Source organism: Erythrolamprus reginae, chromosome 7 (assembly GCF_031021105.1).
Source record: "Erythrolamprus reginae isolate rEryReg1 chromosome 7, rEryReg1.hap1, whole genome shotgun sequence".
Taxonomy (NCBI): domain Eukaryota; kingdom Metazoa; phylum Chordata; class Lepidosauria; order Squamata; family Dipsadidae; genus Erythrolamprus; species Erythrolamprus reginae.
The window spans coordinates 23,389,075-23,404,112 of NC_091956.1; the positions used below are offsets into that span (position 1 = coordinate 23,389,075).

Consider the following 15,038-nt stretch of genomic DNA (forward strand, 5'->3'; position numbering starts at 1 on the left):
TCTGGGAGCTGTAGTCCGCGGGGCAAGCCGGGCCTCGAAGCCACGGCGGGTGAGAACTCCAACTCCCACCATGCAACGAGAGAGAGAAGGCGAGCTTGAGGAGAGGGAGGGGGGTGTTCCTTTCTTCCTCCGTCACCGGCGGCCCTCCGTCAGCTCATCCTCACCCACCTCAACCCAGCCGCCCGTTGTGAAGGGGAACGGGACAATGAATGGGGCCGCTCACAGCCGAAAGCCTGCTCGGTCGAACTGCGTCACAGGGAGACTCCCCCCCCCCAACACACACTTCACGCTCCCCCCCTGCCCGGTTCAATACGTCCCTCCGAATTCTCCGGTCGGCACCGGGGGCTTTTTGTCCCTCCGCCGCCACCGTTCTCGTTCCGCCCGGCGACCCACTTACTGACAGCCGCGGCATCCGAGTGCATTTTGGGGCAGCGGCCGTCGCGCCGTGTGCGCACCCACACAGCCTGCCCAGCGCGCGGCCGCTCCAACCCTCTCAGCTCGGCTCCTTTTTTTTTCTCTCCCCTAAAGGGGGAAAAAAAAGCGGAGGCCGGCCCCGCGGGCCCCGCCCTCGCTGTCTGCCATTGGACCGCCGCTTCCTCCGCCCCGTCTCTTTCTCCCCGGCCGTCCCCCCTCCCCGAAGGGATTCTCTCGGCCGTCACTCCTCTTTCGTTCTTCGGCCGCGCCTCCCGATTGGCCGAGAACGCCGCTAGCCGACGGCCCCGTGCCTTTTGGACTCCGCCCCTCACCCGCCTCCGCCAATCGGCGGAGCAAGCAAGCGCGTGGGGTGGATGGGCGGAAAAGGAACCGTGACGCCAAGAAGAAAGAAAGGGAGGTCGGCTTTTGATTGCACACAGGAGGGAGGGGAAAGACACGGAGGCCACGCCCCATCCGCGGATTGGTTGGCGAATAGGAAGGGACCGCGGATCGTGGATGGAATTAAAGAGGGATTTCAAGGCGGAATTGACAGGATCGCTTTCTTCATTGGTAAAACCTGGAAGATCGTAATGCGGTTTATTTAGCATTTATTTATATTTATTTATTTTTGTCAAGTAGGTATTGGTAGTATACAAACATATAACAATGTTTATATACATGATACTAGTGAGAGAGAGAGATTAGGACATATTACAGTATATTATATTATATTATAATATTCTGCTCAAAAAAATAAAGGGAACACTTAAACAACAGAATGTAACTGCAAGCGAATCAAAGATGTCATCTTCCTGTGTTTGAAGAATAGTCATCTAAAATTTGCATTCAAGAGACATCATTTTGGGATTATTGATGACATGAAGGTGTTTATTTTTGTTCCTCATCAAAAGTGGAATCTGTTATTTTGGTCACTAGCTAAGAAGGAAAAGCTCTGGAAGAAAGGAAATAGCAGATCTCATAGTCCAAGGGTGTTCTTCTATGACTTGTGGACTTCAACTCCAAGAATTCCTGGACCAATCATGCTAGCTCAGGAATTCTGGGAGTTTTCTGGGACAGAATTTAAAACGCGCCCAGCTAGCGCGCAGGCCAATAGCGCAACCTGAGGAGATATGTCTCCGAGACGAGGGGCACTCGCGGTACGTAGAGCGATGACTCCTGCTTCTTTGAGGAGGCGTAAATTCAGCTCCCACAGAAACGGAGCAGCGCCAGAGTTGGGACGGAGTGGAGGAAGGCGCTCCGATTGAACTTGGCCCTGGTCTTCGGGCCCTGGCGAATCCATGCCCACCATCAGTGGGGTCTTGTTGCCTGTGGTGGGCCGAACCAAAGGTTCGAGCTGCGTGGGCCTCAGGTTTCTTAATCGCCGGAAAGATTCCCCGCCCGGTTTACCTGGGGGGGGGGGCTAGGTGTAAAGACGCAGGAGTTTTCCATGTAGATAAAACAAAATGTAAGTTTCTCTGTGCTCGTGTGAAGATACCGCTCCCACTCACCTCTAGGTACCAGATGGCCAAAACCTGGGCGGGGCGGGGCATTTATACACTCGCCCCATTATCCCCCCTCCCTCATCCCCCCCGGCTCATTTTGACGTTGGGGGGACAAAAGGTGACGTCTTTGAGCGTCCCCCCCAAAAAAACGCTGAGGGGAGAGGGATCCCTGATACGTCACGGGCGCGATTGTCTCCTCCCGGGTTAGAGGGGAGCCCATCTAGTCCTAGGGAGGTTAAATCCTGGACCAAAAATGGGAGTAAAAACTGCTTGTTGGACATGGAGTTAATCTGGATTTGCAGACCGCTATGTATTTTACCAATAAAGGGAGATATTTGTTCCTCGGGGGTTGAAATAAGCTGCAAATTTCAACCCAGCACTTCAACAACTGTCGCCTCGAGAAGGGCGGCATAGAAATCAATCAATCAAATAAATAAATAAACAAACTAACTAACTAACTAACTAACTAACTGCTTTGCCTCCAAAAGTTGTGAATGCTCCAACACTACAGAGTATTGAAGATGAGATTGGATAATCAATGGTCTGAAAGATATCTTGTAGATGTTGTATCTCCTTTAACAAAAATTAATTTTAAAAACATGATAGAGAAAATAGCATGATAGGATCAAAGTAACATTCATTTGAACAAACACTCTCTGCATAATTAGTTCTAAATGTCCTACTTGATTTATCAGTTGTCTATGAGAGAGCTCCATACTTGTCACTAGTCCAGATACAGAGAATCTGGGACTTTTCCATAATCCTTTACAATGACTATTTTGGCAGGTATGGGATTGCTTCAAGATTATTTTATATTTTATTTTATTTATTTTATTTATTTTATTTATTTTATTTATTTTATTTATTTTATTTATTTTATTTATTTTATTTATTTTATTTATTTTATTTATTTTATTTATTTTATTTAAGCCAATACACAATAATACACAATGAAGGTAATAGAGGATACCCTCAAGTAAAATATATTAGAGTAAGAAAAGAGGAGAGAGTATAGGAATAAATATATATCAATGATAGAATAGAAGAAAGATATAGGAAATTATCAAAGTGCTCTTTGATATAATCATGGAGGTAGCCATCAAATTTTAAAAAGGCTTTTAATAAATTGTATTCTTAGGTTGTGTTAAATAATTGCCTGTCTTTCAATTCCATAAAAGAAATAAGATTTTAATATAACACATTTCAGGTCACCTAAGACAAAATCTATTTAATGGGTATTATGGAATAGAATAAATATTAGGTCATAATATGGTACATTTTCTTTACTATGGAGAATACGACTTTAGTAATCGAGATGTCGAAGCATGGAATTCACTACCGGACTCTGTAGTATCATCCCCTAACCCCCAACACTTTACCCGACTATCCACGGTTGACCTCACCAAGTTCCTAAGAGGTCAGTAAGGGGCGTACATAAGTGCACCAGAGTGCCTACCGTCCCCTGTCCTATTGTCTCTCCTATATCCCATATATCTTCTCTTCTATACCTATTTCTTTTTCTGCTATTCTCTCATAGTTATATTTCACTCCTTTATTTTCTCTTCTATTCCCCCTTTAATACATTCTACCTGATTATATCCTCTATAACCCTCATTGTATATTATTTGTGTATTGGACAAAACAAATAAAATAAATAAAAATAAGGAAAATAAATATGATTGAAATTAAAAGAAGAGATCGGGGCAATGTCTTGTTCATAATTTAGTTGTGATGAGGAGGAGGAGGAAGATGAATATTGGAAAAAAGTAATATAAAGTTAAATAAAATTGAAATAAATGAGGATGATTACTATCATCAATATAATTTATAATATTAAATCTGTTCCTTAGCACGAATCCCAGCGACCGGTTAGGTCCCACAGAGTTGGCCTTCTCCGGGTCCCGTCGACTAAACAATGTCGTTTGGCGGGACCCAGGGGAAGAGCCTTCTCTGTGGCGGCCCCGACCCTCTGGAACCAGCTTCCCCCGGAGGTTAGAATTGCCCCCACCCTCCTTGCCTTTCGTAAACTCCTTAAAACCCACCTCTGCCGTCAGGCATGGGGGAATTGAGACATCTCCCCCAGGCCTATACAGTTTATGCATGGTATGTTTGTGTGTATGTTTTTGCTTTTTAATAAGGGTTTTTTAGTGACTTTTAAATTATTAGATTTGTTGTGTATTTTTTTATTGTTGTTGTGAGCTGCCCCGAGTCTACAGAGAGGGGCGGCATACAAATCTAATAAATAATAATAATAATATTGAGAAATAAATTATAAGTGGTAAATAATTGAATGCAACATTGCAAAGAAAAGTTGGAAGATGGAGGAGTGGAGGGGATTGGAAGAGAGGAGAGGAGAGGAGAGGAGAAAGGCCAAAAAGAAGAGAGTATGAAGCAAGAAAGAGGTAGAGAGGGGAAAGAAGGGAGAGAAAGAAAGGGAAGGGATGGAAGCAGTGAAGGAGAAGGAGAGGAGAAGGGAGGGAAGTGGGGAGAGCAAAGAGGAAAGAAGGGAAATATTATTTTTATTGCAAAACTTTGGGAAATATGATAAATGTGAGAATGTAAACAAAATACATTTTTTGCTTGATTTGACAGTTGTATAATTAATATAATAAAAGACATTAAAATATTAAAAATATTAAATGAGTATAATTAGATTTGAAAGTAAATATTGATGTATGTATATATATGCACTCTGATAACACATTGTTTAAATTAAAATTTATATTATAAAATAAAATTAAAAATTTATTTTTTTAAAAAAAGAGAATATCAGGTCTGGGAAATAGTGACTGCAATATAATCAGCGGTGGGTTGCTCCCGGTTCGGACCATTTCTTAGAATCAGTAGCAACGGCAGTAGGAGGCTCCGCCCATCCATCAGGGACACTTCTGCGCATGCACATCCGGGAATCGGTGGCAAACTAATTTAGAACCCACCATTGGATATAATCGTTAGTGGCAATATGTGATACAGTAACTTAAACTATAAAAAATTGTTTATACATAGGTGATACAGAAAAAATAGATAAAAATGAAAAAGGGTTTATAAACAGTGTAGAAATTATGTTTCTATTAATTCAAATTTTCTTTTCTTTTTAAAATAATTTTTATGAAACATTTTCTTAAAAAGTTATTTACAATCTACTTATTGACAAACTTTCCATATCGATTATACATCCATTTGTCCTTCTTTTCAATTAACAATCAATTTTATACATGTCAATCCATCCTTAAGAATGTTTCTATTATATTACACACTAATATTTTCATTATATCTAGTATATCACACACCTTTTTGGCACTCGAACCAAAAAAGGTTCACCATCCCTGATCTAGGTACTGTAGTCTCTAAGAGTCAGTGTTAACTTGATGGTACATGACCAATCAATCAAAAGTTAACTGCTCGCAGGCAGGCTTATAATTTAAAACCCATACAACATAGCACATTTTCTGACAGATTTTATTAAAAGCGTATGCTTATATAAGAGGGACAAGCAACTGCAGATTGCAGCATCTCGCCATATGAATAACTTTAGTAGCATAGGAATTGATTTCATATTTAAACAGTTAAATAGTTAAACATATCAACAGTTCAAAATGAAATCTAATAAATAAATGAATAGAATGAGGATTTTTCTTCAAGAATTTTAAGGTGAGCTAAAAGAATCAACCCTCAATATGATATGTCAATAGTGCTTGCAGGTTAAAACTGGTGCTAAGCAAATTTCCTTACCAACTGATAAAACAAGGAAGGTTTTTGCTATTTAGAATAGGTTTGTGGGATCCACAAGAGGTAAATTATACCCAATTATGTAATAGCAATGACAGGAAACTGCAATCTAATGTTTCCAAATGTAAAAGAATGCACTTGGAGAAAAGGAATCCTCAATTTGAGTACTGTATTGGAAGTTCTGTGTTAGCAAAACCTTCAGAAGAGAAGAATTTAGGGGTATTGATTTCTGACAGTCTCAAAATGGGTGAACAGTGTGGTCAGACAGTAGGGAAAGCGAGTTGAATGCTTGGTTGCATAGCTAGAGGTATAACCAGAAGGAAGAGGGAGATTGTGATCCTGCTGTATAGAGCGATGGTGAGACCACATTTGGAATACTGTGTTCAGTTCTGGAGGCCTCACCTACAAAAAGATATGGATAAAATTGAACGGGTCCAAAGAGGGGCTACAAGAATGGTGGGAGGTCTTACTCTTACGCATAAAACCTATCAGGAAAGACTTAATGGACGCAATCTGTATAGTCTGGAGGACAGAAGGGAAAAGGGGGACATGATCGAAATATTGAAATATGTTAAAGGGTTAAATAAGGTTCAGGAGAGAAGTGTTTTTAATAAGAAAGTGAACACAAAAACAAGAGGGCACAACCTGAGGTGAGTTGCGGGAAAGATCAGAAGCAACGTGAGAAAATATTATTTTACTGAAAGAGTAGTATATGCATAGCTTAGATGTAGATGTATTGTACACCATGGATGATTAGAGCAAAAGGTGAATGTTTAGAATCTTCTGTGCAGCCAGAATAAAATGTTTTCACACCTAAAAGCAGGGGTCCCCAAACTTTAAGACTTGTGGACTTCAACTCCCAGAATTCTCCAGCCTTAAAATGTTGCTGCTGGGACCGAAGAGGGCATTTGAGGACATGATCTAAACAGTTTAGTGAATAGTTGGATCTGGCAAACAATTCCCAAAGACCACTGCCAGCTGGAATGCCTTCAGAAGATCTTTCGAGATTCAGCTGTACACGCATAGCACCAGTGTCTTGCTTTTACAAGCATAAATGAAGTAAAACAGAAAACAGCAAACAAAATGTTCTCCTTACAGCAGGGACTTGTGAGGAAAGCTGGCCCCACTCCTAGTCATTGGAGCCAAAGCTTATGATCTCGCTCCTGAAGTATGCAACCAATTTCGAAGTACAGAAATACATTGTCTTCTGCATCCTGTAGTCCCCCAGCATCTAGGACAGGGGTTGTCAAAACTCAATTTCATTGAGGGACGTGTAGGAAGTTAGCACCTACCCCTTCCTAGAGGAATAAAATATTTTGGAAAATGATAGAAAGGCAGAATATGATTTAGGATATGTTTCCCTGGATGAGGAAGGGCTAAAGAAGCTCCTTGGAGGAGAGGCCAAATGTTTTCAAAAGAAAAAAAACAAGAAAAATCCAGTAGCCTCCTGAAAAAACACCTTTGGGAGGCTCTGGAGAGCATTTGGTCACAATTCAAAGTGTTGGTTATGACCTATAAAACCCTTCATGGCATCGGACCAGAATATCTCCGGGACCGCCTTCTGCCGCATGAATCCCAGCGACCGGTTAGGTCCCACAGAGTTGGCCTTCTCCGGGTCCCGTCGACTAAACAATGTCATTTGGCGGGACCCAAGAGAAGAGCCTTCTCTGTGGCGGCCCCGACCCTCTGGAACCAATTCCCCCCAGATATCAGAGTTGCCCCCACCCTCCTTGCCTTTCGCAAGCTCCTTAGAACCCACCTCTGTCATCAGGCATGGGGGAACTGAAATTTTTTCCCTTCCCCCTAGGCTTATAGAATTTATACATGGTATGCTTGTTTGTATGATTGGTCTCTTAAATTGGGGTTTTTAGATTATTTTTTAATATTAGATTTGTTACATTGTCTTTTTTATTGTTGTTAGCCGCCCCGAGTCTTCGGAGAGGGGCGGCATAAAAATCTAATAAATAAGCAAACAAACAAACAAACAAATAAATTCTCAAGCACAGATATGGCCCTGGGGTGGGCCACCAGCAATGAACCAGGTTTAGAGGCGTTATAAATAACAACAGAAACTTGGATTGATTAAATCCAAGTTTAGAGGTTTAGAGGCGTTATAAATAACAACAGAAACTTGGATTGATTAAAAAAAAAGTATTTATTGGAAAGAAATAATGATGATGATAATAATATTTAAAATTAATGATTCTCTTTAAGAACTCTGGTTACGAAGGTCATACAATGGGGCAAAACGCACTTAACAAATGTCACTTAAGTATCAGAAATTCTGGGGCCAGTGGTGATCGTAAATCAAGGACTACCTGTACTGTGATGCTCCAAAGGTGCTTTTTCAAGAGGCAATTGAACTTTCTGGTTTTTCTTTGAAGATGTTTCACTTCTCATCCAAGAAGCCTTCCAGTCCCCACTATCCTATCAGAGCTGAAGAAGCTGCTTGCTTGCTTGCTTATTTATGTTTTTATTTAGTCAAGTACATATTGGTAGTATACAAAGATATAACCATGTTTATATACATGATACTAGTAAGAGAGAAACATTAGGACGGGACAGTAGGCACCCTGGTGCACTTATGCACGCCCCTTAATGACCTTTTAGGAATCGGGAGAGGTCGACAGTCAACAGGCCTAAGGGTAAAATTTTAGGGGTTAGGTGATGATACTGCAGAGTCAGGTAGTGAGTTCCATGCATTAACTCCTCAGTTACTAAAGTTGTATTTCCTGCAGTCAAGTTTGAAGGGATTTACTTTAAGTTTGTATCTGTTGTGTGCCCGTGTGTGGTTGTGGTTGAAGCTGAAGTAATTGTTACAGGAAGGACGTTGTAGCAGATGATTTTATGGGCTATGCTTAGGCCGTGTTTAAGGTGACGTAGTTTTAAGCTTTCTAAATTTAGGATTGTAGGTCTAGTTGCGTAGGATATTCTGTTGTGAGTGGAGGAGGGGAGGGCTCTTCTAGTAAAGTTTCTCTGGACATTTAGTAGAGTGTTTATGTCCGAAATGTGGTGTGGGTTCCAGGCAGATGAGCTGTATTCAATGATTGGTCTGGTGAAAGTTTTGTATGCTCTGGTTAGTAGCGTGAGATTACCTGAGCAGAAGCTACATAGGATTAGATGGTGGTGGTTGTTATTATTATTTATTAGATTTATAGGCCACCCTTCTCCAGAGACTCTGAAGGTTAAAACTTTTGAAGCCTTGTTGGCAATGTTATTGCAGTGGGCTTTGGCACTTAGGTCATTTGATATGATGGATGAGAAGAGAAACATCTTTCCCTGATATTTACTACTACACGTTTTTATTCTCCTTAACTTTCAATTTGTATTAGATAAAATAAATAAATAAATATTTTAAAAAAATCTTCAAAGAAAAACCAATTGCCTCTTGAAAAAAAGGCACCTTTGCGACAACCATGACCTGAATGGAGAAGCTCCATAGACATTCAGCTTTCTGTACTGTAAAACGTAACCCAAACGTGAGAGGTTAGACCTTGCCAACTTTAAAGATTTGTGGACTTCAACTCCCAGAATTCCTCAGCCAGCAAAGTCCACAAATATTAAAGTTGCCAAGGCAACCCCAGGTCCGTTCTTCCCTCCCTGCACCAACCTCTCCCGCCTCTTCAAAAAGAAACGCTTGCAGACGGCCCTCTAAACCAATCCGAGAGACGCACCTTCTGCGCTCCGCCCCCTCGGCGCCCGCCGAATAGGGCCAAACTCTCTGAGGGGGCCTGGCCTAGTGGCCGAGGCGAACCTTCTGCACAGGCAGGTCCCGCTGCGGGTTGAATCGACCCCGAGCGGTGGGATGGCGTAGGAAAGCGACGGAAGGGGCGGGGAGAAGCTAGCGGATACCTGGGAGAAAGGTAGGGGAGCCGGGAGAGTGAGCGTGCGAGGGGGTTGACCGACTGCCCGGATAAGCCTTACCCTTGACCCGCGAAAGAGCGCCCTTCCTGCCGCCTCCTTTAAGGGAAGGAGTGGCCTAAGTGGAACGGGCCCCCGTTGCACGCTTTGATAGTGGCGCCTGCTTCTTCCCAATATGTAGAATTGTATATTTATATATTTCCCGCAGAGCAGGGATTCGGGGAACGACGGTGTTTTTTTATGACATGTGGACTTCAATTCCCAGAATGCCTCACCCGGCCGTTTCTACTGAGCCCCAGCTGTTCCCGCTGGCTCTGGAATTCTGGGAGTTGAAGTCCAGAAGTGGGGGGGGGAAGGCTATCCTGCCCCACTTCTGTGTAGAGCAGAGGTCTTCAATCTTGGCTGCTTTAAGACTTGTGGACTTCAACTCCCAGAATTCCTCAGCCAGCATATTCTGGCTGGGGAATTCTGGGAGTTGAAGTCCACAAGTTTGTTTATTTATTAGACTTGTATGCTGCCTTTCTCCAAAGACTTAAAGCGGCCAGGTTTGAAGACCTCTGGGGTAGACCATGTCTTAAGCTGCCCAGGATTGCTGCTGTTGAGTTAAAAATCAGGCACAGGACCGGTTGCAAAAGCTTTGGCCGTGTGTGAATGTGTCGCAGCAAAAATAACCAAAGGTGTGACATCTGAGCAGCATGACACTGATTGATTGATTGATTGATTGATTGATTGATTGATTGATTGGACTTATATGCCGCCCTTTGAAGACTCAGGGTGGCTCTCAACATATATAAAATGGAAAGAGACCAAAAAATTTAAAAATCCCTGGAGCTTTCTAAGTAGAATCCCCCCCCTTCCCCACAGATGGTTCCACCTGCCATGAGACCTGGATGGTTTCTTTCTCAAGGGCAGTTCCGTTCCAGAGGGCAGGCCTTGATAGATGGCGTTATTTAATCAGAGGAACCCAGGGCCTGCAACCCTAGAAGATGGAATTGGCCAGGCGGCTAGGAGGAAATACAAGTGGGTTCCACAAGTAACTAGGTTGCATGCCAGGTAGCAACATGCACCTTAAATGGCATCTTGGAAGCACACTGCGGCTCACAAAGCAGAGTGTGACCTGGCCACCCCGAATTATGCGCTTCGTCTTATGACGATAGAAGCCTCTGGATGGTTTTCAGAGTCAGCATTTATGCTAACTGTATAGTAAAAAAAGGAAATTTGAAGTTTTGTTAAAATGCACAGTCGGCAATTTTGTGAATTCTGTATTTCAGGCCTTCAGGTTTGCTGGAACTGCTGAAGAAACATGGATTCGACTCCGGTCGATACCGAGGACTCTTCAACAGAAAATAAGACTCAGGTTGGTCCTGTCTTCTCTGCAGAGATTCATTTCTGGCCTGGGTCAAAGGTTGATCAACCTCCTCTTGCTACCCTGTTTCCCTGAAAATAATTCACTCCCGAAAGTAAGACATAGGAGAGGTTTCGTACAATTGCCTAACATAAGGAATTCCCCAAAAGTAAGAGGTAGGAGACGTTTTGGTTCACAGCATTCTTGAATAGAACATATATAACTATATTATATTATAATATAATATAATATAATGCGGCTGCGTGTTTGGATGCGTTTTTGATGAAGCAGGATACAGAATACAATTCATTGAAAAAAAATAAGAAATCCCCTGAAAATAAGACGTAGCACATCTTTGGGAGCAAAAATTAATTTAAGACGCTGTCTTACTTTTGGGGAAACATGGTACAGTGATACCTTGTCTTACAAACTTAATTGGTTCTGGGACGAGGTTCTTAAGGTGAAAGGTTTGTAAGATGAAACAATGTTTCCCATAGGAATCAATGGAAAAGCGATTAATGCGTGCAAGCCCAAAATTCACCCCTTTTGCCAGCCGTTTTTGCGCTGCTGGGATTCCCCTGAGGCTCCCCTCCATAGGAAACCCCACCTCCAGACTTCTGTGTTTTTGCCATGCTGCAGGGAAATCCCAGCATCGCAAAAACGAGCGCTTCGCTGGCAACGGAAGTCCGGAGGTGGGGTTTCCCAGCAAAGGGAGCCTCAGGAGAATACCAGCAGCACAAAAACGGGTGCTTCACTGGCAACGGAAGTCCAGAGGCGGGGCATCCCAGCGGCAGCGGTGGGTTTGTAAGGTGAAAATAGTTTGTAAGAAGAGGCAAAAAAATCTTAAACCCCGGGTTTGTATCTCGAAAAGTTTGTATGATGAGGCCTTTGTAAGACGAGGTATCACTGTATGTTGTCTCATGCAACTAATTGTATTTTATCAGTAATATAATAAAAATAATACTTTATTATTATGTTAACTCTAAATTGAACTGTTTTCTTCCCAAACTTTATTATTATGTTAACTCTTTTAAATTGACCTGTTTTATGAGCGTCTGGGCAAGCCAAAAACCAGCAGGCCGGCACACATAGCCACATTGAAGCTGAGCTAGGGTAACAATGGTTCCCGTGCCAGCAGATATGGCTCTGCGTGCCCCCCGTGGCACCCCTGCCATAGGTTCGCCATCACTGAATTAAATCATACACCACGATTTTCTGCACATTCAATTTTTTTTGGGGGGGGGGCATAGGAGAAAAACCCTCAATATTTTACTTTTTGTAGTTCAACATGCGGTTCTCATACTATTATTTATTTAGGTTTTTATTTCCAGAATCCACTCAGTTACCCAAGAAGACTCACTATGGAAGAGATTGAAAATATCAGTCAACAATGTAAAGAAGAAAGCTTCTGGTACAGAGGTATATTCCTTTGTTCTGGATACAAAAAGAAATATAATTGTATTTTTGTCTGCATTCCTTTGTTTGACTATTGTCAAGTCCACTTGAGGATTGCTAATATTTGGAACTAACAAGTTCCATTCAGAGACCATATTTAATAATAATAATAATAATAATAATAATAATAATAATAATAATTTATTAGATTTGTATGCCGCCCCTCTCCGAAGACTCTTTATTTCTTACACAGATAACTGCTACAGTTTGATAAGACACTCAGTAATTTGCAGGGAATAAAAATGTACTTTGCACTTTTAAAAAAATGCAAACAACCAAAATTACTCACAGAAAATAATTTGAAAATCCAAAATGTGACAAATAATAACTTTAGTTTACTATACTCGACCATGATAATTACACACAGGTATGCATGCAGTTATTCATCCTCTAGTCCAGTGATTTTCAACCTTTTTTGAGCTGCGGCACATTTTTTACATATACAAAATCATGGGGCACATTGAGTGGGGCGGGGAGTGGGAAGGCTAAAAAAAAGTTTGGACAAAAAAAAATATCTTTCTCTCTTCCTCCCTTTCACTCTATTTCTCTCCCTCTTTCTCTCTCTTCCTTCCTTCCCCTCTCTGGTCCATCCCTCTTTCTTTCTCCCTTCCTTCCTCTCTTTTTTGCTCTCTTTCTATCTCTTCCTCCTTCCCTGCCTCTCTTTCTCTTTCTTTCTTTCTTTCTTTCTTTCTTTCTTTCTTTCTCTCTTTCTTTCTCTCTCTCTCTTTCTCTCTCTCTCTTGCTTTCTTTCTCTCTCTCTTTCTCTCTCCCTCTTGCTTTCTTTCTCTCTCTTTCTCTCTCTTGCTGAGCTTCGCGGCACACCTGACCATGTCTCGCGGCACACTAGTGTGCCACGGCACACTGGTTGAAAAACACTGCTCTAGTCATCCATATTCGCGTCTAAGCATCTGTCTCCCAGCATTGTTCCCTCCCCATTTCTTACTCCCAGTAATCTGAACATCCTTCCATATTTTGCAGGATTTAAATCCCAAACCAAGATTACATTCCAATAATGATATTTTCGTTGACTGCATTTGGAGAGACATTGTCTTTATCATTATAAGGAATCCTGTTAGATTTAATCGATCTATTCTACCCCACTTCCCACCACCTTACCCCACTTTAAATCCTAGCTTTCTCTGCACCTCTGATGAAATGAGCTGCCCACACAAGCCTTTTAATTAAATTTGTTAATCAGAAAAAAAGATCCTACGTCCCCTATTTTTTTACAACTCCAATGGGACCACAAGATCAGAAACATTTGCTTCCATTTTTTAAATTAACCATGGTTTATTCTTACTTTAAAAGGCAATTTATTTAAACTATTTTTATTGACTAAAGATTGAAGTTGATTTGTTTCAGCAGGCTATAGCTAAGATTGGTCTCGGTTCAAATATAAACATTAAAACCCCAAACTGGAAGGAAATGTCTTTAATCTTTTGGTGATCATATTTTTAGAAGATGATGAAGAAAAAGATGACTTGGGATCTTATCTAACTCATTTCCACAAAAAGAAGTAGTAATTACTATCCCCAATGAAATCAATGATGAATTTGGATGGGGTTTTTTTTTTTAGTCGTTTTTCAAAATTAGAGCAGTGTTTCTCAACTTTGACAAATTTAAGACTAATAATAATAATAATAATAATAATAATAATAATAATTATTATTATTATTATTATTATTATTATTATTATTATTATTAATTAGATTTGTATGCCGCCCTTCTCCGAAGACTTGGGGCGGCATACATATGGGCTTCAAATCCCACAATTCCCCAACTAGTCCACACATCTAAAAATTGCTAAGGTTTAGAAGCACTGAATTAGACTAGAGGAAGATATTGCTTCCCAAGGCTTACTAAATCTTCCTCTCAGGATAGCAATAGCACTTAGACTTATACATGCTGCTTCATAGTGTTTTATAGCCCTCTCTAAGTGGTTTACAGAGTCAGCATATTGCCTCCAACCATCATCATTTTTACCCACCACAGAAGGATGGAAGGGTGAGTCAACCTTGAATGGGTCAGGATCAAACTCCTGGCACTCAGCAGAATTAGCCTACATTCTAACCACTGAGCCACCACTAGATAAAGATAATAAGATGAAAATTTCCAATATTAGTTTACTAAATTACGGTACTTTTATAAACTGTTTTATACAACCCAGATTGAAACTGTTCGTTGCAATGTTTGTTTACAGCACTTCCTATATCGTTTGGAAGTATGCTTATTGCTCAAGGACTGATTAGTAAAGGTGAGTAGATTTTTTTAAGAATTCAAAATATATGATAAATTTTGCAAAACAATCAGCTGCTGACCATTTCCATATACAGTAGTACCTTGTGATATGAACCCCTCATCATATGAACTTTTCGAGTTACGAACCCAGGGTTCGGAAAATTTTTGTCTCTTACGAACTTTTTTCGCCTTACGAACCCGCCGCCCAAACGCCGAACCCGGAAGTTCGGCAAAAGTTCGGGTTCAGCGTTTGGGTTTGTAAGGCTGCCAAGAAGCGCTGCCACCCAGCTGTCGCCTTTTGAAACAGCTGGGGGGCTTCTCGGCATTCCCCCAAACGCCGAACCCCAACTTTTGCCGAACTTCCAGGTTCGGCATACGGGAGGCCGCCAAGAAGCCCCGCCGCCCGGCTGTCGCATTTTGAAACAGCCGGGGGGCTTCTCGGTGTTCTCCTGAACACCGAACCCGGAAGTTCGGCAAAAGTTCGACGTTCGGGT

General features: G+C 41.6%; 1 protein-coding gene and 1 long non-coding RNA gene across 3 annotated transcripts in view; one reads left to right on the forward strand and one right to left on the reverse strand.

Annotated features, from left to right (window-relative positions):
- Nucleotides 1-537, reverse strand: part of DCUN1D4 (defective in cullin neddylation 1 domain containing 4) — a 34,280-nt gene extending 33,743 nt beyond the window's left edge. Inside the window, exon 1 of the mRNA XM_070757197.1 lies at nucleotides 398-537. Coding sequence (XP_070613298.1) covers nucleotides 398-422 — 25 coding nt within the window. The 5' untranslated portion in view covers nucleotides 423-537. The remainder of the gene's footprint in view (nucleotides 1-397) is intronic.
- A 7,423-nt stretch (nucleotides 538-7,960) lies between these two features.
- LOC139169900 (uncharacterized) lies at nucleotides 7,961-14,807 on the forward strand. Of its 2 annotated transcripts, none has more exons than XR_011559547.1 (4): nucleotides 7,961-9,508; nucleotides 10,778-10,863; nucleotides 12,183-12,270; nucleotides 14,507-14,807. It is a non-coding gene; the product is annotated as an uncharacterized lncRNA (long non-coding RNA). The 2 variants fall into 2 exon arrangements; XR_011559548.1 differs by lacking the exon at nucleotides 7,961-9,508 and adding an exon at nucleotides 9,524-9,691 and having other exon boundaries at nucleotides 14,507-14,676.
- Nucleotides 14,808-15,038: the final 231 nt, after the last annotated feature.